The sequence below is a fragment of the Acinonyx jubatus genome, chromosome A2, assembly GCF_027475565.1.
Source record: "Acinonyx jubatus isolate Ajub_Pintada_27869175 chromosome A2, VMU_Ajub_asm_v1.0, whole genome shotgun sequence".
Lineage (NCBI taxonomy): Eukaryota > Metazoa > Chordata > Mammalia > Carnivora > Felidae > Acinonyx > Acinonyx jubatus.
This window is the reverse complement of record NC_069383.1, coordinates 15,607,835-15,634,706: the sequence shown is the minus strand read 5'-3', so window position 1 is coordinate 15,634,706 and position 26,872 is coordinate 15,607,835. Positions and strand designations below refer to the sequence as shown.

Below are 26,872 nucleotides of genomic sequence, written 5' to 3'. Positions count from 1 at the left end.
CTCACAGATTACTGGAGGCCCAGCTATTATCAAGCTAAGATGGTTTGTCCCTCTAGCAAGGCATTAACATTAAGACAGTAGGGAGTTCCTAGGATTGCCTTTTTCTTGTAAACTGGTGGAGACTCCTACCAGTTTAACCGTTTGGTTATTTTGTCCTTTTCTGGTTTGGGTAGCCAGCAATGTCCAAGGAATGTCATACATATCCCACCTGGGGTGGGGGAGGGGGGTGCCGGGCAGGGGAGGCGGGGGGCGGGGAGGGGGGAAGGGGAGAGGCTAGCTTGTACTTGGCCTTCAGCCTCCCTTATGCTCCCTCATCAGTACCATGGAGTTCCATTTTAAAAAGGTCTTTGAATTATCAATGAGCACAAATAGTAAATATTCCTTGCAATATTGAACCACCCCAGAAGACTCACTCTTCACCAGCTTCAGCCAATTTTCCAAGGATCTCACTTGGTAAGTGTTTGCATCAATTTTAGCCTCCCCTTGGTTGTTTAAGGGAATAACTGATAGTGGTTTACAAGAGAAGCCCTCAGGGTCCCATCAACCCTAGCCTGCGGGGAGGGGGGGTGCGGGGCAGAGGTCCCTCCTTTGAGTAGATAAGGAGGCATACAGATTTGATAAAATCTTCAAGAACAATCTTTTTTCCAGTGTCACAGTTGATTGCACCAATTTGTGGTTCTGTGCTTTAATGGACCCCCCAGGATGAGTGCAACAGAGGAGGCCCAGCTGTTGTCTTAGGTTTCTGGCTTTGGAACTGTTGCAGTTTTAAGGCCACCAAAGTCAAGGACGCTTGTTTATGGCCCAGTGGTCTCTTCAGAGTGGAAAGGCAATTCAGGTAATGGATTAGTAGACTGAGTACTAGGTAAAGGAAGATCGAAGGGGTTGTAGATGTCCCATGGTCTTAGAGTCTTTTAGGTAACTCTTGTGTCTGTTTAACTTCTCATTAACCTTTTGCACTGAATCAGTGAATGTATTTTGGAATTTTGGAGACTTCTGCATACCAATTAAAATAGGTATCCCATCCTGGTTGTTGATAAGGGAACCCTTCCTTTCAAGTGCACTTCTAGTCAGTAGATTGAGCTTCCAAGACCACACTTCTTAGACATTAAGTAGGTGGGCTGGAAGGTAAAGCACTCAGTTCTCTGAGACTTGAACATCTTATTCCTTTAAGCCTTGTGTTTCTCTGAGCCAAATTAATACCTAAGAGGGATGTACCGGAAGGTTAGGATTTTGTGGTGTTTTCTATGTACCTTGTTGCACAGAGTTTTTTTTCTTGAGGTTGCTAAGTGACCTAGTGTTTGTTCTGTGACCAATATGTCCTTGCATGGAGTCTGGGCACACTGGCCACTTCAATCTAACATCTTTAAGTGCTCAATCCCCCACCTACCAACTTTGCACCTTTAGCTTCCAAGATTCTTATTAGCAGTGGCTTTTAATAGTCCAACTTGTGCCTATTTCCATTGTGTTGTGCCATTGGTTAGAAGAGGTCAAATTTCTTATTTCCCCACATCTCCCAGAAGTTTATGCAATGGATATACCTCCAACTTTAGGAGTTCCCTAACTACTGCCTCTCTTTGCAGATTCCCACTATAATTGTCTGGAACCTTTCTGGGAACTATATTTTAATATATACATATTTTTACATATCATCATATATAAATATATATTTTTAAACCTATAGTTTGTTTAGATCAGAGAGCTGCACTCAAAGCCTGGAGTGACTCATCCACAGCCTTTGGTTTTGACTAGAGCAACAGAGAACTCAAAGTGTTTAGCAGGTTCCTTGCCTGTGTGTTTCATTGTCCCACAAACCATTAGCAGTCAGCTTCAGATTATCCTCATTGCCAAAATCAGTTAAAAATGATTAAAGAAGAGGGGCACCTGGGTGCCTCAGTCGACTAAGCTTCCAACTTTGGCTCAGGTCATGATCTGATGGTCTGTGGGTTTGAGCCCTGCATTGAGCTCTGTGCTGACAGCTCAGAGCCTGGAGCCTGCTTCAGATTCTGTGTCTCCCTCTCTCTCTGCCCCTCCCCTGCTCACACACTGTCTCTCTCTCCTTCAAAAATAAAAATTTAAAAATATATGTTTAAAAAAATGATTTAAGAAGACAACATAGGTGATTCAAACAAACCTTATCTGATGATTTATGAAGCAGGCAATGTCCACTCCCAAGAGTCCAGAGACCTGCAACCTGGGCCAGAAGGCAGGAAACTTTTATAGGATTAAAAGATAAGGAAGAAAGTAAGCGGCCACAGTTGGCTTGGTGCCAGCTGACTGAACACACTATTTCTGGTCAAGTGGAACATTTACAGGGACATGAAAGTTATCTAAATTTCAGTTTGCTGATTAGGCACCCTGGGCAGGAGCTGCTTCCTCTTGGGCCTAAAAATTTATTTCAGCTATGACCTGTTAGCCAAATTTAACCTATGGCCATCTTTTCAATAGTCTGAGAGCTAGCAATGCTTTTTACATTTTTAAACATTACTTAAATGTTTTTATTTATTTCTGAGAGAGTAAGAGCTAACTGGAGGGGGCAGAGAGAGGGAGGGAGAGACAATCCCAAGCAGGATCCACACCGTCAGTGCAGAGCCCAGTGTGGGGCTCGAACTCACGAACTGTGAGATCATGACCTGAGCTGAAATTGAGTTGGACATTTAACCGACTGAACCACCCAGGCACCCCTTTGCATTTTTTAAGGCTAGTGGAGTGTTGGGGGTGTGTGAGAGAGACCATGTTTAGCTCACAGAGTCTTAAATACTGTCTGGCCCTTGACAGGAAAAGTTTCCTGACTTTAAGCTATTTGTGCCTCTTGTTCAAATAGGGGTGACTTGCACCCTTATGGAAGCAGGGGTATAAACAGCAGGGGTATTACTGTTTGGTGATACAGTGATACTTGATTCTAGTTGCAGTGAGTTCTTTTTTCCCCTGCAGAGGGGGGATAGGAGGAATTGATGAGACAAGCCATAGGGTCCCCAGTTTTAGAGGTGTCCACAGTAAGCCTGAATAGCAATCGACGAATCTAAATGTAAAAGCCTTCGGTGTTTTCTTTCCACACCATACCTAACCTACTAAAGTGATATGCACAGGTGTGATGTCCTGCATAAAGCAGTTGCTTAACAAGGGGCAAATGGTGACATGATGTCAGAGAGCTTGCTGCACTTTCATTTTTTTAAATCTCATCATGGGAATCAAAGATTCTCCCATAAAGTAATGAAATTAGAATACAAGTAGAATGGGAAAAAATAATGTATTCCCAGCTTCTTCCTAATTATATACAAGACTCATACTCATTTAAGCATATTTTATAAATAAGCAACTTTCATCAACATGGAGACAATTTAAATGCTCATTTTTGCCATGAAGTTGGTGACTGTTGTGAAAGGCTTAATGATACAACCCCAAGTTCATGCCTTAGCTACAAAATTTCAGTCCAACTTTTGCTATAAACCTCATGGGAGAATATCAAGTATATATGCGCTTTCTCTGAGAAACTTTACTTCCCCCTGCCCATCTCCCATAGATCTACCTTTCCCATCTTTGAAGTATATTTTTACAAAAGTTCTCTGTAGTCTCCCAAAAAAGACAGGAATATAAAATTAACCCACCTGATTCTCATGTGCCTTATTTTTCAGAAATACATAATCAGTTTCTTAATTACCAAGTAGCATACAGAAATTAAACCAGGTCTTTAAAACTGTGCCACAGCTCTTTGTAAACACAAAATGCATTTTTCTTCTCCGGTAGACATTGGTTTGCAGGTCTTCATTTAATTTGCTGGAATAAGAAGTGATTTAGTAGATCAATACATTTAATAAAAAGGCTTCTCCATTCATCCTCAGCTGTCAGACACTAGAAACTAGTAATAGATGATTTCTTAATAAACTTACAATGAATTAAGAGCCTCGCATTTACCTTTGTGTACCTGGTAATGGCAATGCTGGTTTTATAGTTGTTATTTTAGTGGAATACAGACATTATTCAGGGAAAATCACACCACACTATCGTCTTTGAAGAGTTTAGCAAAGGTTTGGAGTGAATAATTGGTTACTCTAGCTTCAGTGCTGCTCAAAGTTACATGCAACACCATTGTGTTAGTACACACTTGGATGTCATGTCTACTTCAAAGAATTTCCATGCTCCAAGGTCATTTCCTTTGGTCAAACGGTGGTAGCTGAGAATACTTAAGAGATTTCTGCATCACTTACCTGTAGAGCTCGTCCTTTGGTCTCAATGGGGAGAGTAAAGGCAGAAATGGCACATACAATGCAGACTGATGAGAAAAGACACAGGGCCCCCAGGAAGGATGCGCTCATAAGAACCTGCAAGTCACAAGGAATGACTCCATTTATTGTGTCCCAGTCACTTGTCAGCTGATTTTTTTTTATGTCAAAGGGGAAATCATCTCTCCACAGACATGAATGTCTTTTGCAGCCATTCTGTAAATTGTGCCTTCCGACGCCTCAGGTGAGTTATTTATTTGGGCCCAGCTACTGCAGGCATTTTGTGTGATTCTGTGAGCGGGGACTGACATAAGCATGTACTGGCCAGGTCAGACCTCTCTGCACCCACTCCTCCGGCATCTCCAGAGCAAACCAGTACCTAGGGAAGGTAAAAAGATCTGGTTTTCCCACACTCTCATACCAGTTTAGTTTGCTCAACCTCTAGTTCATTTTATGCAGAACTCCCTCTGCCAAACATCCACTTGTCCCCTTCAGTTCTGACAGGATTAATTAGGGAAAAAGGTTTTGGAGATGTAATCTGTAGTGTCTGGAAAGATGACATGTCTATCTATGTTCATGATGTTTCATGTGTGACAAACAAAACTGGTGTTCATTTTTCCACATTCAGAATGAATTTCTACCAATTGGTACACAACCTTTGGCTGAGATCATGCTGTGTTACTAGCTAGTAACATTACCATTTCCTACATCCATTAACCCAGGGCTGCCTGAAGTTGCAAAACCTAACTGCTCTCCTAGCTAGGACCAGAGGCAACTGCATTTTGGGTTTGGGGGGGTTTTGTTTTGTTTTGTTTTTAGCTTCCCTACAGAGAAACCGTGCTGGGCTTCCTAACAGGGCTCTAGCCACCTAGTAGATGTGAGTGGATAGTCTTCCAGTAAGTTCCTTTCTGCCTAAAGTCAATTTCTCTTGTTTGTAACCAAGAACCCTAATGCTTGATTATAAAAATAACTTGAGAATTCTGTTACAATGTGGATTTCCAGGCCCCCCTTTGATGTACTGTATCAAAAAGAAAGATCTATTCATCTCTACTTCTAAAATCCAGCCCAGAACAGGAACAAAGAGGGACATTACACAGTGATAAAAGGTTTAGTCAATGAGGCAACAATTTTGAAGGTTTACGTACCAAAAAGCTTCAAAATATATTCAGTAAAAACTGAATGGAGATCTAGATAGATCCACATACAGTTGGAAACTTCAAGACTGTCCTCCCTCAACAATTGATAGAACTACTAGGCAGAAAATGGAGGCTATAGAAGAACTTCATGACACCATCAACCAACAGGGTCTGACATTTACAGGACACCTTACCCAACAGCAGCAAAGTACATATTCTTTTCTGCCCCTGCAATATTCACCAAGATAGACCATGTTCTGCGGCATAAAATGAACCTAAAAGATTTAAAATCCTAGAATGTGTTCTGACTAAAAGGGTATCAAACTGAAATAACAGAAATATAACAGCAAAATCTCCACTTCTAATCCATGAGTCAAATCTCAGAAATAAAAACAACAAAGAATATTAAATGTGTGAGACACAACTAATAGGGACAAAAAATTAAAAAATAGGAATAAATAAGAAATGTGTAGGACGTATATGAAGAAAATTGTAACTAAAGAATATGTAAAATTGAGTAAATCTAGTTCTTAGAAAATTGTGAAAGTATACTTCTCAAAGTCATCTGTAATTCTAATGGATTCTCAATCCAAATTCCAGTAGGAATTTTTTTTTAGTCAATTTAGGGGAAAAAATTGACCTTAAGATTTATTGGAAACAATTAACATGCAAGGAAAATCTGGAAATTTCTGAGAACAAATGCAAGTGAGAGAATCTGAAGGAAGTCACCAGCCTAAGTGGTAATAACGTTCTAACCATGAGCAGTGTGATACTGGTGCCAAAATAGAATCCAGTATGGAAGGGGGGGGGGTTCCAACAATGGAGTTATGGTAAATCAACTGAGAATAGCCAGACAAAAGGATGATTAGTGGCCCCGGGAACAACTAGCTAGCCATTGTTTTGTTGATTTTTAAAGCTGAATTCTTACCTCAGGCCTTAAGCAGAAATAAATTGTGAAAAGATCAAAGAATTTAATGTTTTAGATGAAAACACTGAAAGCTGTTAAACTGGTAGTATATTGGAAATATTTTTAGAAATAATGCATGAATGATGAAGGCCAAATAAACATGATACAAAACATTAACTCTAGAAGTGAAAATACTTGGTAAATTGACTACATAAAAATTTCAAATTTTGCAATATGTAGATATATGTGTAGATAGATGGAGAGTTTGTGTATGTGTGTTTATATATGAGCCTAGGTACATATATACTCACATATATGTACACATGTACATAGACAAGTTACAACATTTGATAACTGCTGGTAGCCCATCACCCCTTCCCTCCTATTCTTCCAATTTCCTTTTTTTTTAATGAAACCAGGAAGACAATGACTATAAAACCTAACAAAAATAAAATACATACACACAAAACCCCAACTGCCCTCTCAAGTGTATTGATTCAAAAATTGTAAATAAGTACCAGTAAATAAAACCTAGTAGTTCATAACAAAACACTGGCTAAGTGGACCCTCGCTGCTATCCCCTGCACCATTGTGTGGAAGTTCTCCCCACCCACTCCTGCTCCCTCCCTCATTTGCCCTGCCAGGTGTTCCCCAACAAGTCTCTTGCACATTGAATTCTCTGTTAGCATCAGCTTTCCCAAAGACTGAACCTATTTCAGTAAAATAGTTGGATACAAAATCAATATAAAAAATAAATTCAGGAGCACCTGGCTGGCTCAGAGGAGCATGTGACTCTTGATATTGGGGTCATGAGTTCAAACCCCATGTTGGGTATAGAGATTACTTAAATAATAAAAAATAAATGCATTTTCTATATTAAAACATTCAAAAAAAATTTTTTCAACTTGTATTCTTTTTTGACAGAGTGCAAGTGGGGACAGGCAGAGAGAGAGGGAGACACAGAATTGGAAGCAGTCTCCAGGCTCTGAGCTGCCAACACAGCGCCCGATGCAGGGCTCCAACCCATGAACTGTGAGATCATGACGTGAGATCATGACCTGATCCGAGAGTAGGACGCTCAACCAACTAAGCCACCCAGGTGTGCCCCTCAAAAAATGTTTTGATGCCTACTACATGCCAGGTACTGGAGGAGCTAGAAATACAAAAGATAGTAAAACAAGCCCATATTGTCCTCGCAGGGCTTAAAGTGTTGGAAGAGAGAGATTTTGAATAGCCTGGCAAAACAAATCAGCAATTATAACCTGACAATCTGAAGGAAAATTTCAAGGGGTCATAAAAGCTCACAGCAGAGAGACCAGACTTAATTTAAGGCATCAGGGAGGGCTTTTCTGAGCAGAGAATCCTAGCTTACTGGAAGTGGAGACAGGGTGGAAAGGGAGAGGGTTTCCAGTCCATGGGAATAGCAAGTGAGAGAATCCCAGAAGGCGGTAACTGTGGTAATCAACTACAAACACCAGATTGCTTATAGCTAGGTAAATGGGTATGAGCACAAGGTTGGGAGCCTTAGTGGTGGAATCTTGTAAACCAAGTTGAGGATCTGGGTCTTCGTCTAAGAGGAAGGGCAAGACAATAAAGGATTATAAACAAAAGAACACAGATCAACATGGATACAGGGAGGAGAGGAAGTTGAAGGAGAGTAAGAGCTTGCAGAATAGTCCGGATGCTCTCTTGGCAGCCCAGTGAGGTGAGGGTAGTTTGAACCAGAGTGGTGCAGGTGGTGAAAAAGGAGGGAAGGTGAATTATGCAGGATCTACTAGGAGGCTAAATCCACATGGTTGGGGATTGAATAGTTGGGGAGGGTGAAGGTAGTGAAGACCAGGTTGGAAAGTGACAACATTAACTGATGGGGACTGTGTAAGAGGAATGGGTTTGGGAAAGATATCCTGAGTATGATTTTGAGACATTTGAGTGGAAATGCCCAGGAGGTGATTAGATTCATGAATCCGGAGTTCAGAAGAAAGACCTAGTCCAGAGATACAAAGTTGGGGTTCATGAGCAAATGACTGGTAACTAAAATCATAAAAATGGGTGAAATCACCTACATGGAGATAGATTATAAAAAGATGAGGGTCTAAAATTGAGCACCGAGAATCCTCAACAATAGAGAAAAAGCAGAGGAAGATCAATCACAAGTTGAGAAGGAACAGCTGGAGATACAGGAGAAAACCCAAAGTGTGCCAGGTGATGGATGCCAAGGGAAGAGGTAGCCATCAGTGTTTACAGTGAGGGAGAAGTCAAGTGTGATGGGAGATTAAAACAAAGTTTGAATTTAGAGACATGGTCATCATCAGAGACACCATCAAGAATCATTTTGGTGGAGTAGGGATGGCTGCAGCAGGTTTGGGGGGCAAGGGAATGAGTGGGGACAGGAAGTGAGGACAGTGTAGGAAAAGAACCCATTCAAGTAGTTTGGCTGGAAAGAGAAGGAAAGAAAGTCAATGGGGGTGAGTTTACCGTTTGTAAGCTATGGAATCTTAAGTACATTAAATGTTGACTTGAGGGGCATCTGGATGGCTCAGTCGGTTAAGCATCCAACTTCAGCTCAGGTCATGATCCCATGGCATGTGAGTTTGAGCCCTGCATCAGGCTCTGTGCTGATAGCTCAGATCCTGGAGCTTGCTTCAGATTTTGTCTCCCTGTCTCTCTGACCCTCCCCCGCTTGTGCTCTGTCTCTCAATTATAAATAAACATTTAAAAAAAATTTTTTAAATAAATGTTGACTGGAAGCATTCCATCTGGAGGGATAGACTAGAATCACAATACAGATGCGATTATAAATTTGAAAAACTCAAGAGGCTCGAATGAAAAACCATCTTGAATGCATTCAGTGAGCTGGCTGTTTGCAAATCAACAGCTTTTCCAAATACAAATAACTTAGAATGCAAGACTAGAATTTATAATGAAAGCAAATAATCTATTCACAGTAACAATGAAAAGCCTTAAAATGCCTAAGAATAAATTTAACAAGATATGCAGGAGCTCTTTGAAGAAACACTAACATGTTAGCAAGGAACAGCATAGAACAAACATTGAACAAATTGACACAAACTCTGCTCTTAGGAAGATAATACCAAGGGGGAAGAAAAGTCCATTTTTTCCTAAATTAATGGATACATTTAATGAATTAATCATTAAAATCTTAATAGGATTTGGACAGGCAAGGGAGGCACATTGTAATTAAATGATTCTGAGGCTTATCTGAGAAAAAAGAACAATTAGGTGGGGCCTAGGCAGCCAGTTTTGAAAATGTACTATAAATATTCAACTAATAAAAATATGACAATGACGAAACGAGACAGATTAATGGACTAAAATAGTTAGGCTAGAAATAGACCAATAAATTGTGGAAATGTAAGCAAATAGACATTTCTAATCCAGGAGTAAAAAATAGGTTATTAAATCAAGTGTGTAGGGACCACTGGCCTTCCATCTATGGAATCATAAAGCTGTTTGCTGCATTAGGCCTCCTACTGCCGTATCCCAATGGCCTGGGAGAGGACAAGTCAGGGATTTCTCGATTGGAACCAGGGATGCTTTTAAACACTTTTATATGCATGCTATACTTCAATAAAATGCTTATGAATCCTCTCCCCCAAAATGAGAAGTCCACAGAGTACGGGCAAGGAGATGTGTATTTTCACAATCCTAATCACAGAACACAGAAGTTGTAAAGAAAATACTGATAAATTTGTCTGTGAACTTACAGTTTCTGTACAAAGCAAGAACATAAATAAGAATGAAAAACAAATGGAAAATTGGGACAAATATTTACAATATGCTGGAAAAATGGTTAAAATCCTTCATGTATGAAGGACTCACCAATCAAGGATTTAAAACTGAATTGGAAAATGGGAAGGACCCTGAATGGACAAGCTAAAAAAGATAAAATACCCAATTAAAATGCGCAAAGAACATTCAGTTTCATTACTCGTCAAAGAAATGCTAAATATAATAACAAAGATCATTTATTGCCAGTGAGACTAGCAAATATGACAAAGACTGACAAACCCAGTTGGCAAATCTGTGAAGCAGCAAGACCTTACTCACCAGTGCAACATTCCCAAGGAGAGTTTTAGCACAATGTGTCAAAATGGAAAATGAGCAGACCCCTTGACCTACTTACCATTCCAATTCCTAGGAATTTATCCTAAAGAGATAATCCCAAAGTTAGATAAAAATGCAAGCACGAGGACGCTCATTACTGTTATTTATGATAGAAAAATTTCAATAGTCTAGACCTTTAACAATATAGAACCAATAAAGTAATTGGAAATTTACTTTTGGAATATGCATACAAGGGTCTATTTTTCAGCATCAACAGAGAGCTTGACTTTTATTCATATGAAAAAAATGTCTGCAATGTATTGTTGCATGCAAAAAGCAGACTACAAAATGTATGTTGTTATCAACCTAAAAAGTTCCCATTCAAGATGGCAACAGAGGAGGATCCTGAAAGCACCTCCTCTGTGGACAGACTGAATCTACAGCTAAATAGGAAACCATTTCCTCTGAAAGAAACACAAAAACTAGCTGAGCAACTCCTAAGCGTAAGGTAAACAAGAAAAAAATCCACATCAAAACAGTAGGAGAGGCTGAGACACAATCTTGCCATAAACCCCACCCCTGGTGCAGCCACCACAATCAGGAAGGAACTTAGAACTCCAAGCTTCTCCCTGAGGACCTAAGGGTTTGAATCCCGCATCTGGCACCCCAACTTTTAAGACCTGTGCCTGAGAGATGAGCCCCCACAACAACCAGCTTTGAGAGCCAATGAATGGGCTTGTATCCATGAGATCCACACAGCCACATCAAACTGAGAAACAGTTCTTAAAGGGCTCACATGAACTCACCTGGCTACCTACCCCTCCCTCCCATCCATCCCCTCTCTCCCTCCCCCACCAACTGCCACCCTCCCACACCCCCACCCAGGGTACAGAGGCAACACACTGAAACACATCCAGTCTTTTTGTGAAAGAGGCCTATTTTCTTCTCTTAAAGCATCACCCTGATAGGCAAGCATCTACTTGAACACACAACGAGGAATTTACTGAAATATTCTCCAAATATGGAGGCCAGCAGTTGCCAGCTTTACATCCTCCCTCGACCTTGCTCCAGATCTCTGGTATCTCCAAGGAAGGAGCTCGTGCACATGTCTGGTGCCCTAGTTTTTGTGGCTACTGCCCAGGAGACATCTGATCACCTGTCTCCGATGGCCAGCAGGGCTGAAGTTTATGGGTCCACAGGAATATAACAAGCAAACAGTTCCTGTACTGTAACCAGCTACACTACAGGAGACAGCAGTGGAAAGGCAGCACACAGAAACTCTGTCTGTCTGGATTTCTGGAAAAGAGGCCAATTAGCTGATCTTCATAGCTGTAGCCTGTGGTCAGGTATCTAACTACATACACATTTAGGGGCCAACTGTAATCCTCCCCAGACCCTTCAGAGGGTGAGTGCCATCTTCTCCCTCTGGCTCACTTCAGGTCACCAGCATCTCCCGGAAAGGAGCTTAAACATATGTCTGCCCCAGTTTTGGTGGCTGCCACCCAGGGGCACCCCTTGGTCATCTGGTTCTGGTGGCCAGCAGAACTTCTATTCATTGGTCCCATAAGACCACAACAGACAGAAACAGTTGCCAACTGGCTGCCTGCCCTCTGACCCCACCCAGAGCACAGCGCAGGCACAGCCGACTGAAACATAGCAAACACACAACCGGGTCTTTCTGTAAAGAGGCCGATTCATTTATCTTCAAGGTGTGGCCTGAGGGGCAGACTTCCACATACATTTAGGGGCTGACTACAACACTCTCAAGAGAAGCAGTACCAGCTTCACACTTTCCCTCTGCCCCACCCCATAAAGTAGCAAAAAAAAAACCCTCCACTAATCTGTGAATGGATACTCAAAATAAAAAGATGTTAAGTGTGACATCAAAAACATAAAATGGGTAAAAAAATGGATGCCTACAAATGAGTTCAAACTTAAACTGTCATCAACTTAAAATAGACTGTTGTATCTATACAAGGTCTTACATAAGCCTCATGGTTACCATAAAGCAATAACCTAGAGTAGATACACAAAAGATTAAGAATCCAAGCAAACCTCTACAGAAAATGATCAAGTCACAAAGGGAAAGCAAGAGAAGAAGAAGAAGAACAAAGCCAGAAAACAATGAACAAAATGGTAGTAAGTGCATACGTATCAGTAATTACTTTAAATGTAGGACTAAATTCTTTAATCAGAAGGCACAGAGTGGCTGCATGGCTACAAAAACAAGACCCATCTCAATGTTGTGTATAAGAGACTTACTTCAGATGTAAAAATGCAAACAGACTCAAAGCAAAGGGATGCAAAATTATATTCCATGCAAATAGAAACAAAAAGAAAGCTGCGGTACCTATATTTTATCAGACAAAATAGCCTTTAAGACAAAGACTGTGAAAGACAAAGGCAATACAAAATGATAATGGGATCAATTCAACAAAAATGACAGAGAACTTATATTTATGTACCCAACAGAGAGGCACCTAAATATACAAAGCAAATACTAACACACCAAAGGGAGAAATAAGTAGCAATAATACGAGACTTTAATACCACACTTTGATCGATGGATAGATTGTCCAACCAGAAAATCAATAAGGAAACATTGGTCTTAAATGACATGTTAGACCAGATGGACTCAACATATATACAGATTCCATCCAAAAGCAACAGAATACACTTTTTTCTCAAGGATACATGGAATGTCCTCCAGGATAGATAATAAATGTGTTAGACCACAAAACAAGTCTTAATAAACTTAAGAAGACTGAACTTCTATCAAGTACCCTTTGCCCCAGTAGTATGAAACTAGAAATTAATTACAAGAAGAAACTGGAAAATTCACAATTATGTTGAAATTGAACAACACGTTGCTGAACAGCCAAGGAGTCAAAGAAATCAAAGGAGAAATAAAAAAATACCGTGAGATAAATGAAAATAGAAATGCAACATACTAAAACTTATGGATACATAAAAAGCCATTCTAAGAGGGAAGTTCATAGTGATAAAGCCTATTTCAGGAATAAAGATCTCAACTAAAAAACTTAACTTTATACCACAAGGACCTAGAAAAAGAACAAATGAAGCCTAAAGTTAATAAAAGGTAGGAAATTGGGGCTCGGTCAGTTAAGTGTCTGACTTCGGCTCAGGTCATGATCTCGCAGTTCGTGAGTTTGAGCCCCATATTGGGCTCTGTGCTGAGCTCAGAGCCTAGAACCTGCTTCAGGCTCTGTGTCCCTCTCTCTCTGCTTCTCCCCACTCTCACTCTGTCTCTCACTCTCTCTCACTCTGTCTCTGTCTCCCCACTCTCTCTCAAAAATAAATACACATTAAAAAAAATAGAATGTAGGAAATAACAATGATCAAAGTGGAAATAAATGGACACTAAAGAGACAATAGAAAAGATCAATAAAACTAAGAGCTATTTTGGTAAAAAAAAAAAAAAAGACAATCCTTCAGCTAGACTCACCAAGAAGAGAGAGGACTCAAATCAGAAATGAAAGAGGAAATGTTACAACTAATGCCACAGAAATACAAAGGATCATAACAGACTATTATGAACAATTATATCAACAAATTGGACAACTTAGAAGAAATGGACAAATTCCCAGAAATATACCATCTACTAAGACTGAATCATGAAGAAATAGAAAATGTGGGTGTGCCTGGGTGGCTCAGTCAGTTAAGCACCTAACTCTTCATTTCAGCTGAGGTCATGATGTCACGGTTCATGAGCTCAAGTCTCATATTGGTCTCTGTGCTGACAACATGGAGCCTGCTTGGGATCCTCTCTCTGCCCCTCTCCTGCTCATGCTCTCTCTTTCTGAATATAAATAAATAAACCTTAAAAAAAAAATAGAAAATCTGAACAGGTAAATTACTAGCAAGGAGATTAAATCAGTAATCAAAAAATTCCCAACAAACCCAAGTCCAAGACCATTGGCTACACTGGTGAATTCTGCAAACATTTAAAGAATCAGTACCAATCCTTCTCAAGTTCCTTCAAAACATATAAGAGGGAACACTTCCAAACTCATTTTACAAGGCCAGCGTTACCCTGATACCTAAGCCAAAATCTTTAATGTTTATTTATTTATTTTCAGAGAGAGAACACCTGGGTGAACAGGGGAGGGGCAGAGAAACAGGGAGAGACAGGATCCCAAGCAAGTGCCCCTAGACCACTATCTTAAATCATACACAAAAATCAACTCAACTCAACCTAACGCAAAATTCATCATGTCACCTCCCTGCTTAAAACCCTTCAATTATTTCCCACTACTCCTCAGAAAAAAATCCCAACTCCTCAATATGCCTGTCAGGCACTTTCTCTCCCTGCACATCTCTCCCCTTAATTCAGCACAGCTATTTTCTGTTCCTGGAACACCCCAGTCTCGGCTGCATCTCCAGGCCCTTGCACCACCAGGCATCCTACTTGAAATGCTATTTCTCTTTGTAAGTTGTCAACTTCTCATATTCCAGGTTTCAACTCCATTGTCACCTTCCCCGAGAGGTTTTGCCTGCCACCCCTTCGATTATCAAATTACCTCCACAGCACTTATATCATCTGAAATTATCATAATTATTTCATATTTGTAAATTCCCAACTTGAAAGGAAGCCTCTCGAGAGCAAGAATCTTGGGGTGGGTGTTCTGCCAAGCGTTAACAGTAGGCTTTCCCTGGAAAAGTCCCACAGCTACCATATGCTAATTTCCATACTACACTACCACCAAGGGTAATTTCAAGGTCCTCCGTGACCACAACGCTTGTAAAATTTCCTGAAAACTTAACAGTTCACTTTCACAAGCCAGGGCAGGCCAGCTCCAGCCCCACCACTGGAAACTTGTCTGACTTATTTACTGCTACAAATAAATAAAACTAGAACGATGCCAGGCACAGAGCCAAGTGTGTAGTAACTGGTGATGGGGTGTTGAGTTGGAATAAAATAAGTCTCAATTCTGTCAGATATAGATGGTAGCTAGTTGAGTCTTTTTTTTTTTTTTGCCAGCTGCCAAACTGTTTCTAGAATTTGCAGACAATTATTTTGGAGTCAGCTTGTTGAGTGGGTCATTACAAGAGGTTCCTAAGTGAGGAGCAACAGGAGGAGGAAGAGGAGGAGGCAAGAGTGAGGGGAGTGAAAAGGGAAGGGGGAAGAAGAATTAAGTGCAAGTAAAGCTTGTCTCCTGGATGGTATTTTCCCGGTTGATGGCCGTGCTTCTCAGCAGGCGGTCCACAGACCAATCCCATCAGCTTTGCTCTGGGGACTTGTTACAACTACTGTAGTGGTCCCACAGACCAGCATCTATCTCTGGCCGGAATCTAGCAATCTTCTTGTTACCGAGTTACCGTAATTCTGACACACAGTGAAGTTTGAGAACCACGTCCAAGGGAAGGCTGACAGATTATGAGCTCATTAGAGCGACACGAAGACCTCACTGGAAGCAGCTCACCCCACCCCAAATGCAGGCACATATCCTAGGAGTGGATTCTAACTTCCCATTCCAGATCTGTTAAGAAAGCAAAACATTCCAATTGTATCGTGATTGAAATACCGGACTTAAAAGTATTTTTGTGATTGAGAAACATTTGTTTGAATATTTGGCATTTTGGCCTTATTAGTGATCATTGTTACTATTAGGTAGCATTAATTATTTACTATGTGTCATAGTGCTTTCCATGTGTTAATCTCATTTGATGCTCAGAACAAATCTATGTGGTAGGTGCTATCATTGATCTTTATTTTACAAATGAGGGGGGCAGATATAGAGATGAGTGACTTAACTATAAAAAGCTGTGACCCTCTGGCTGCAGGACGCTAAGCAGACCAGAGCCTTATGGCCCCAGAAGACTCAGTCCCAGTAGGCAATCTTTCCTGGTCCACAAAACCACTAAAAGCCATGTGGTCTCTAGGGTAAATACCCACAAATACCCAGAAAACCTCTTTCAAGTGGTTGAAAAACAGACTCAATTTCTAATGAAGGCTTGGAAAATAAACTATACCTTGGCCTGATCATCCAGAAACAGGATTAATAATTTACTTCTGTGTTTCACCACTATGTTCTTTTCTGAAAATTGTGAAGTCGTCAGTATAACAGAACTTTGAAAATCACTAGACAAAAGCTGCCCTCATTTTTCCTTAAGATGAGTGGAAAAAGCACTCCCCAAATAGCTAAAAACACACAAACAATTTTATAGCAAATACATGAGACAGAATGCTCAGCCCGCAACAACCTCCTTTCTTTGAAAACTGCATTTCCCCCAGCTGCATTTGTAGGTAACCTTGACTCCTGGTCACAACTGATTTAGCTCAAGCATGAACATCTGACCAGACATGACTACTGACAGTCCCTTTCTACGGATGCAGAGAAAGTGCATCAGTGTCTTCTGGTGGCTGGATCTAAGGGTCTACGTTTGAGATTCATGGGATGGCCTTGTACACAGGCAAGCATAGTACTGGTCTTCAGGGAGAGTGGGGTAAATCCTGAATGCTCAGAAAGGCAAAGGAGTGACTATGGGCCCAGACGGACATGAGGAGGAGAGGGCCTGAGTCCCTGTTACCACCGCTGCCTGGATCAGACTCTCCCAGGGCCTAGCCTCACTCCTGTCTTTTTGCTGCAGTCAGCTTGGGTGGATTTCCATTTCTGTGGCCAAAAGAGAAGGACCAGTGCAGATGAGCCAGCTGTTTAGCCCTCTGAAGAAACATTACCATGTGTAGCACCATATCTGCCTATATCCTTCCTCAAACAAGTGTCCATCCATGATTCCAGGCCACCTTTGGATTTTTATCCCAGTCTGCACTAGGTTTGCCCTAGCACTAGACTTATGCTGCCCACAAATGCCTCTGGGCACTTCTATAGTCTGTTTTTCAGTTGTGCCCCAGAATAGGGTCAGGGCTCAAACCAACTGTCATTCAACTGCTCAAGCTCCTCGCATCCTCCATTTCTTTTCTATCTTCCCACAACAATGCCCCACAAAATTCAAACCCTGCATGAGATCAAATACAGTTTATTGACCAGCTACAAGCCTGGAAGCTTTTACTTAGCCTCTCTCCCTAACCCATATTCACCAAACAATGGGAAAACAGCAACTCAAGAAAAATCATTAAGTAAACAGAAATCCCTGATTAAACCCTTAACTTGAAAGGACGTAGAATGCATCTTTCCCCATCTACTTTAGACTTCTTCCCCCACCCCCCCTACAAAAACTCCTGGACTGTACCTGGGATATAAATGGTGCCACCATTGCACCAATGCGACACAGGGAGCCGCTGGTCCCCATCCCCAAAGCGCGCATCGTTGTGGGATAGACCTGGAGAGAGGAGCATAAGAAGCATCAGTTAGCTTGGACTTTTTCCTTCCCAAGTCCCCTTCCCTTCCTCCCCTTGCCAAGCTTTGGTATATATCAAATACAAGACTTTTTTTTTCTTTTCTTTCTTTTTTTGGTTTTTGTTTTGTTTTGTTTTGAGAGAAAGCATGTGCTCATGAGCAAAGGAGAGGCAGAGAGAGAGGGAGAGAGAATCTTAAGGAGACTCCACACTCAGTATGGAACCCATCGTGGGGCTTGATCTCACAATGGTGAGATCATGACCTGAGCCAAAATTAAAGAGTTGGACACTTAACTGACTGAGCCACCCAGATGCCCCTCAAATACCAGATATTCTATATAGATATATAGGATATGAGATACAGGACATGTGTGTTCTCAGGCATACAACTTTGCATTCTTAAATATTAGAGAAACGATAAACACTTAGCAATTATCCTTTAAATGACCAAATTCCAAAATATGTTTAATTGAATATTCCAAGTATAATTTCAAAAAGGTAAGCTTTGGAATCAAAAAGAAGGTTTCCATTTTAAAACTATAAATGTATAAAGTGGTTCTACTAATGGGGTGCTGGGGTGGCTCAGTCAGTTAAATGTCCAACTTCACTCAGGTCATGATCTCGCGGTCTGTGAGTTCGAGCCCCACATCAGGCTCTGTGCTGACAGCTCAGAGCCTGGAGCCTGCTTCGGATTCTGTGTTTCGCTCTCTCTCTGTCCCTTCCCTGCTTGCACTCCCCCTCTCTCTCAAATAAACATTTAAAAAATAAATAAATGGGGTGCCTGGGTGACTCAGTCCGTTGAGCATCCGATTTCGACTCAGGTCATGATCTCGCGGTGAGTTTGAGCCCTGCGTCAGGCTCTGTGCTGACAGCTCAGAGCCTGGAGCCTGTTTCGGATTCTGTGTCTCCCTCTCTCTCTGCCCCTCCCCCACTCGTGCTCTATCTCTCTGTCAAACATTAAAAAAAAATTGTTTTAATAAATAAATAAAAAATAAAGTGGTTCTACTGAAGGGAAAGAAAATCCTCCCCAAATAATGATTCAGTGAAACCTTTAATACAGATACAGTGAAAAGACTTGACCAGTGTGCCAGGTACATGCTATACCATTCATCACATTCTTGTTGCAGAATTTTATGTCCTGGGGCCCCCAGCTGGCTCAATGAGTAGAGCACACAACTCTTAATCTCAGGGATCTGAGTTCAAGCCCCATGTTTGGCGTGGAACATACTTAAAAGAAAAAAAGAATCTTATGGCATAATCTACTTTTTTGATGCAACTTTATTACATTTATAATAAAAGTTCATTAATCTGGACTTTATTAATTCCAAATTCTTATAGGAACTGGCAAAAGTAAGCAAATGGTATTTAACACATTATAGGGAGAATACTTAATCTAAGAATGGTTTTTCAAAACTTGAGAATTTTCTCTCAAAGCTATACAATACCAGTAGTTTTTATTTCATTCACTAAAGCAAAGCACATAGCCCCTTTCCTCAGTCACATTTTGTTAAGTAGCATCTGTCAAATACAAAATCAAGAAGCTTTCTGGCCTAGCTGAAACCACCGTTTTTGTAAGAGAAGGTCTAGGAGTTGAGTGCCTTTTTTGGAAGCTTTTTTCTTTTTCTGGAAAATGAGGCTGAAAATAACTAAAAATAATGGATTCAGATACATGGTGACAATATCAGAGCAATGAAAATAAAGTCTTTTTTACATGTTTTGACAATTCTGGGTGGGATAATAGAAGATAATCATCTTCAGGTATATACCTTTGATTTTTTTAGACAACAAGTATCACAAAGATTACTCAGAAATGACCTTTTAAATCAATTTGCCCCAAAATACATTAAGTTGAATATTTCAAATATAACTTTAGAAACACACTGTATTACTCATGTCAAATACGCCAGTTTCCTATTTTTATCTGTATGGGGAGAAAAGAGTATTCTTCACTGTGGCTTTAATGGTTTTGACATGCCATATCTATAATCTGAACAAACAGACTTTTGCATTTCCTGAGATGAAAATGAACATAGCTTCCCCCTGCACTCTGCCTGTACTGCCCTCCTTGGGTAAGTGTACCTCAGTCCTAGGGTGGCAGGGTCCTCCCCAGAAGACTAGCACAAATCCCCATCCACACCAGGGATGTTTTTCAAGGCTTCAGTTCTAGTGAAGCAGCATCAGGTCTCATTTAACAAGCAGACCAGAGCACAGCTAGTTAAACTCACCACATTCTGGCAAAGGTCCAAACACTGCCCATAGCAGGCAAGCAGAGCCTCTCCAGGCAAGCAGAGCCTCTCCAGATGACTGGCCTGAGGGACAGAGCAACCAAAAGACAACAGCAGAGTGCACACAACAAACACCAGAGTCACTCACTTACTGAAGCACCAGGCCTGGACACCATATGACCTCTTCTTCATAAAGCCATTACTCTGAACAACAGGAAGGATAACAGGCCTTTCTAATGCACAGAGGAAGGCAGAGATTTGGACAAAAATGCCAAGATGGAGGAATTTATCCCAAATGAAACAATAAGATAAGGTCATGGCCAGATATCTAAGTGAAACAGATATAGGTAACATGCCTGATGAAGAATTTAGCAATGATTCTAAGGATAGTCACTGGGCTTGAGAAAAGAATGGAAGACTTAAGGGAGGCCATTACCACAGAGATACAAGAATTAAAGAAGAATCAGAGATGAAAAATGCCATAATTGATACTGGGAACTGACTGGATGTAAGAACTCAAGGATGGAAAGAGCAGAGGAAGGAGTAAGTGACACAGAAGAAAAAATTGAAAACAATGAAGTTGAACAAAATGGACAGAAAGAAGAATTATGAAACACAAGAATAGACTTAGTGAACTCAGTGACTCTATCACACATAATAACATTCCTAGTATAGGTGTCCCAGAAGAAGAGAGAACAAGAGACTGAAAATTTATTTGAGGAAATAGCTGAAAACTTCCCTCACCTGAGGAAGGAAAAAGACATCCAGACCCAGGAGGCACAGAGAACTCCTGTCAAAATCAACAAACACATTGCAGCAACTTCTTACTCAACACATCTCCCGAGGCAAGGGAAACAAAAGCAAAAATGAACTATTGGGATCTCATAGTGATAAAAAGCTTCTGCACAGCAAAGGAAACAATCAGTAAAACTAAAAGGCAACTGACAGAATGGGAGAAGATATTTGCAAACGGCATATCAGATAAAGAGTTAGTCCAAAATCTATAAAGAACTTATCAAACTCAACACCCAAAAAACAAATAATCCAGTGAAGAAATGGACAAAAGACATGACTAGGCACTTCTCCAAAGAAGACATCCAGATGACCAACTGACACATGAAAAAATGCTCAACGTCACTCATCATCAGGGAAACACTAATCAAAACCACAATGAGATGTCACCTCATACCTGTCAGAATGGATAACATTAACAACTCAGGCAACAACAGATGTTGGCAAGGATGTAGAGAAAGAGGATCTCTTTTACACTGCTGGTGGGAATGCAAAATGATGCAGCCACTCTGGAAAACAGTATAGAGGTTCCTCAAAAAATTTAAAAAATACCCTACGGCCCAGCAATTGCACTAGTAGGCATTTATCCACGGGATACAGGTGTGCTGTTTTGAAGGGACACATGCACCCCCATGTTTATAGCAGTACTATCAACAATAGCCAAAGTATGAAAAGAGCCCAAATGTCCAGCCATGGATGAATGGATAAAGAAGATGTGGTATATATATACAATGGAGTATTACTCGGCAATCAAAAAGAATGAAATCTTGCCATTTGCAACTACATGGATGGAACCGGAGGGTATTATGCTAAGTGAAATTAGTCAGAGAAAGACAAATATCATATGTCTTCACTCATATGAGGACTTTAAGAGACAGAACAGATGAACATACGGGAAGGGAAACAAAAATAATATAAAAACAGGGAGAAGGACAAAACATAAGCGATTCTTAAAGATAGAGAACAGAGGGTTGCTGGAGGGGTTGTAAGAGGGGGGATGGGCCAAATGGGTAAGGGGCATTAAGGAATCTATTCCTGAAATCATTGTTGCATCATATGCTAACTTGGCTATAAATTTTTAAAATAATAAATAAATAAATAAATACATAAATACATAAATAAAATGTGAGGAGAAAAACAATAACAGGGACAAACAATGGTACGAACACGGATGAATCATCTGTCAACCTTTGCTGATTGACATTAGACTGGCTACAAATGTTGTTTTACAAGTTAAGGGCAAAGTAACTTCTAGGGTCATATGCTCATGCTTCTTTAGATTATTTGCCTTCTCCAGGTACATCTCTGAAGCTGTGCAAATGCATGTCAAGAGAGCTTTAACAAGTTAGAGTCCAAATTCTGGAATTGCTAAAGGAAACTTTAACAATTCCAAAACGTCAAAACAAAAATTTGTAATTCTCCTCTATCTGACCACCCTTATAAACTTTTTAAATAATGCTTCCTACTCTGCTTCTATCACTATTGTTTTTTCCCTCTTTTTGTTTTTTTTTCCTTACGGCACTTATTACCTGACAAGTAGATTTGCGTATTGTCTGTCCCCCACCCCACTAGAATCTAAGTTTTTTGAGAATAGGGATATTTTATGTTCACTGCTGTACCCCCAACATATGGGGAGAAGGTATCAATAAATGAAGAATCTAATCAAACATCTATCTAAGGTGATTCAGTAAACATTTCTTAGGTGCATTAGTAAGTAAAGGGATAACTAAGGCTAAAAAGAAAGAAAGAGGCACATTAATTTACCACCTATAATAGGACTTTAATAAATGTTAGCCAACAATATCATCATTTTTATTATTACATGTCCATGATTTTAGATGACATACGACCGTGGAGACAATATCTTGGAGCTTTCTCTTGGCCATGGGACAAAATCCTGACTTTGACTCTCTCCCATCAAGACTATATACACATTCATTCTTTGTTTAGACAGGAAAGGAAAAAACCTGATGAAAAGGAACATGAAGGCAATCATAAGAAGATAGAAGCTTTATTAACAGCAGGATTCCTGATCATGAAGAAGCAAAAAGGTGGGGACTGATTAACCAATTTGTTTCAGAGAACATTTTGAGGTTTTAGTTTCTTTCAATAAAACACACTATGTATCTGTCAGATGTGAAAAAAAATCAACAAAAGCAGGCCAATACCAAGACATATTGCAGTTAAATTTGCAAAATAGAGTGTTAAAGAAAAAATCTTAAAAAGCAGCAAGACAAAAGAAGTTCCTAACTTACAATGAAAGACCCATAAAGCTAGCTGCAGATCTCTCCATAGAAACCTGGCAAGCCAGAAGGGAGTAGCATGATATATTCAAAGTGCTGAATGGAAAAATTTGCTGCCAAGACTACACTATCCAGCAAGGCTATCATTCAGAATAGAAAAAGAGATAAAGAGTTTCCCAGACAAACAAAAACTAAAGGACTTTGTGACCACTAAACCAGCCCTGAAAGAAATATTAAAGGGGACTATTTGAGTGAAAAGGAGAGACCAAAAGTGACAAAGACAAGACAAGAACAGAGAAAACCCCAGAAACAACCTTAATACAAGTAATAAAATGGCACTAAATGCATATCAACAATTCCGCTGAATGTAAATGGACTAAAGACTCTAATCAAAAGACACAGGGTGTCAGTGGTGCCTAGGTGGCTCAGTTGGTTAAGCTTCTGACTCTTGGTTTTGGATCAGGTCATGATCTCATGGTTTCTTGAGTTCAGGCCCCAAGCCAGACTCTGTGCTGGCAGCACACAGCCTGCCTGGGATTCTCTGTCTCCTCTCTCTCTGACCCTTCCCTACTCATACTGTCTTGGTCTCCCTCAAAAACAAATAAACTTAAAAAAAATACATATGGTGTCAGAATGGATAAAAAAAAAAAAAAAAAAAAAAACTAGACCCATCTATAAACCTCCTATAAGAGACTCATTTTAGACCTCAAGATACCTGCAGATTCAAAGTGAGGGGTAAACATTTATCATACAAATGGATATCAAAAGAAAGATGGAGTAGCAATATTTATTTCACACTAACTAGATTTTAAACCAAAGACTATAACAAGAGATGAAGGGTACTATATCATAAAAAAAGGGGACAATCCAACAAGAAGATCTAACAGTTGTAAATATTTCTGCCCACAAAAGTGGAAGCACCCAAATATATAAAACAATAACAAATATCAAGGAGCGCGTTGATAATAACACAATAATAGTAGCAGACTTCAACACCACACTTACATGAACGGACAGATCACCTAAGCAGAAAATCAACAAGGAAACAATGGCTTTGAATGACATACTGGACCAGATTCAAAATATTTCATCCTAGAGCAGCACAATACACATTCTTTTCAAGTGCACACGGATCATTCTCCAGAAGAGATCACATACTGGTCACAAATCAGGCCTCAACAATACAAAAAGACTGAGATCCTAACATGCAAATTTTATGATCACAACACCATGAAACTGGAGGAAGAAATTTGGAAACACCATAAATACACAGAAATTAAACAACATGCTACTAAAGAATGAATGGGTCCACAAGGAAATCAAAGAAAACACAAAAATACATGACACCAAATGAATATAAAAACACAATGGTCCAAAGTCTTTGGGATGCAGTAAAGTGGTCGTTGGAGAGAAGTGTATAGCAATACAGGGCTACATCAGAAAGCAAGAAAAATCTCAAACAACCTAAACTTACACCTAAAGGAACTAGAAAAAGAACAAGAAATGAAGCCAAAACCCAGCAAACTGATGTAGCCACTGTAGAAAACAATATGGAAGTTCCTCAAAAAGTTAAAAATAGAACTTCCCTATGATCCAGCAATTGCACTACTAGGTACTTATTCAGAGAATACAAAAATATTGATTTAAAGGGGCACATGCATCCCAATGTTTATAAAAGTGCTATCAACAGTAGCCAAGTTATGGAAAAAACCCAAATGTCCACTGACTGAAGGAGATAAAGAAGATATGGTGTGTGTATATATATATATATATATATATATATATATATATATATATATACACACACACACACACACACACACAATGGGATAATACTCAGCCATAGAAAAGACTGAAATCTTGTCATTTGCAACAACATGGATGGAGCTACAGAGTATTATGCTTAAGTGAAATAACTCCATCAGGAAAACAAATTCTATATGATTTCACTCTTACGTAGAATTTAACAGAGCCAATGAGAAAAGAGAGAGAGGCAAACCAAAAAATAGACTCTTAACTACAGAGAACAAACTGATGGTTACAGATGGGAGGTGTGTGGGGGGGGGGGAATGGGTGAAATAGATGATAGGGATTAAGGAATGCACTTGTTGGGATGAACAATGGGTGATGTATTGAGGTGTTGAATCACTATATTATATACCTGAAACTATTTTTACACTGTATGTTAACTAACTGGAATTTAAATAAAAACTTGGAAAGACAGAAAAGAAAATGAGCACAGCTTTACCAGTTCCTGTAGTGCAATTTTCTCTAGCTCAATGAAGGACAACACCAGTTAAAATATGGTTGAATTTCCTGTTCAAATATCGTTTATTTCTAGGAATACTAGCTTTTCAGTATGGGTGTTTATGAGGAAATTCTCAAGCTTCTTTAGGTAGTACCTTGCATAAAATAGATGTATTAATTTAATAAATTCATAAAGAATATCATATTCAAATTTAAGCTATTTCTATTTTATTCAAACTTAAGCTACCTGTTGCAAGTAACAGATGGATGAAAAATAGCATAGTGCTAGGACAATAAGTTGTTTTTTACATGTGTCACAAGAAAGGCAGGTCTTAAATTTCTTCTTAGAGACTGGCTTGCACTAGACTTTATGGAGTAGAGGAAGCTATCAAATAAACCTCCTGGTATCATTTTTAGGAGGTATTTTTAGAAAATCATTCAAAGTCAAAAGAAGCTAGGATGCATTGTCTGTGGACAGAGACCCTCAGTAGCTCACCTTGCATGCCTTGGTGTACCCAAGCCCCTCCCAACAACTGACCTCAGCAGTGTAAATATAGATGGTGTTGAAGTTGGCTGCCACCAAAGCCCTCAGCATGAACAGGAAGCCAATCAGGCCAGCACTAGGAAACAAGATGCCAGAGAAGTTAGGAAAGGATGGAGGGCCTTCCATGGCCCTGACAAGTGCTCACATTACATAACTGAGCATTACAGGTGTTAACACACGCCTACAGATAACCAAGTCCCAGGAGGTGCTGCTTCTCAACTGGCCTGATTGTGGGGTCCTCAAGTAAATGCCTGACTCCAACCTTTAACCCAACTTCCTGTCCCCCCCCTCCCCAAAGGGGGAAATTCCAGCTTGCCCCCCAATCCCAGATTAGCACATCTTCTGCCACCACCCTCCAAAACCAATGCAGTTCGCAGAACGATACATACTATAATTGAGGACATTTAAGGATTGCAAATTAATAGTGAAATAAATTTTTATGCCACAGGTATATTACCTGTTTCCCTGAACTATCTTAATAATGGTCTGGGAAATTTGGTAAACAATTACAGTCCTGAGATTCCAGGAAGCTTTGCATAAAGATCCTAAGTATCCTGGTGGGTGCAATGATTGCACCAGCACTAGCACCTATACTCTGGAATAGCTGATAGAGGGCTGGGTCTGTGGAAGAGGGAAGTGGGGGTGGCATGGAACAGAAAGGCCATTCCAGTAAGACCAGCAGCCTATTCACTAATCTGCTCATGAAAGGTTCTTTCCCCCAATGAACACTATAGATCAAGAAACTCCAACTTAAAGCCACTGCACAAAACTAGATTGTTCTGAAGCAACCAGAGAGAAAATACCTTGATGTGCAAATGTTGAGAAGAAGGAAGAATAAGGCTGTACATCCCATGGTGATAGAAAGACTCAGCCGTCTTCCCAGGAAATTAATGCCCAGGATATTGAAAGGATTCACTAGAAAGCAAATGACAATAACAACTTCTGAAATCTTGAAAGCAAGATACATTTACCAACATTGGCAAGGATTCCTCACTGTCATTTAAGAAAGAGGCAACTTCATCCAAACCTCATGTGTGTTCCAGCCAAAACCCAGTAACATGATCATCAAACTCAGGATTCCCCTTCAATATGTTTTTTCCTCATAGGTCCAAGAATGAAAAGCAATGGCATATATATAAAGGATATTTTATGCCCAAGATTCTTATTACAACATG

General features: G+C 40.0%; 1 protein-coding gene across 3 annotated transcripts in view; it reads right to left on the bottom strand.

Moving 5' to 3' along the window:
* Nucleotides 1-356: 356 nt before the first annotated feature.
* SVOPL (SVOP like) overlaps nucleotides 357-26,872 on the bottom strand; it is a 71,654-nt gene continuing 45,138 nt past the window's right edge. For 2 of the 3 annotated variants that reach the window (XM_053218032.1, XM_053218034.1), the window contains 6 exons: nucleotides 26,501-26,612; nucleotides 25,692-25,773; nucleotides 19,872-19,955; nucleotides 17,541-17,630; nucleotides 4,206-4,319; nucleotides 357-3,774 (listed from right to left, as the gene is read on the bottom strand). In XM_053218032.1, the coding sequence (XP_053074007.1) occupies nucleotides 3,763-3,774; nucleotides 4,206-4,319; nucleotides 17,541-17,630; nucleotides 19,872-19,955; nucleotides 25,692-25,773; nucleotides 26,501-26,612 (494 nt within the window). In that variant the 3' untranslated portion in view covers nucleotides 357-3,762. Of the gene's footprint in view, nucleotides 3,775-4,181; nucleotides 4,320-17,540; nucleotides 17,631-19,871; nucleotides 19,956-25,691; nucleotides 25,774-26,500; nucleotides 26,613-26,872 lie in introns of those variants that run through there. The other variant, XM_053218033.1, reaches the window with a different exon arrangement.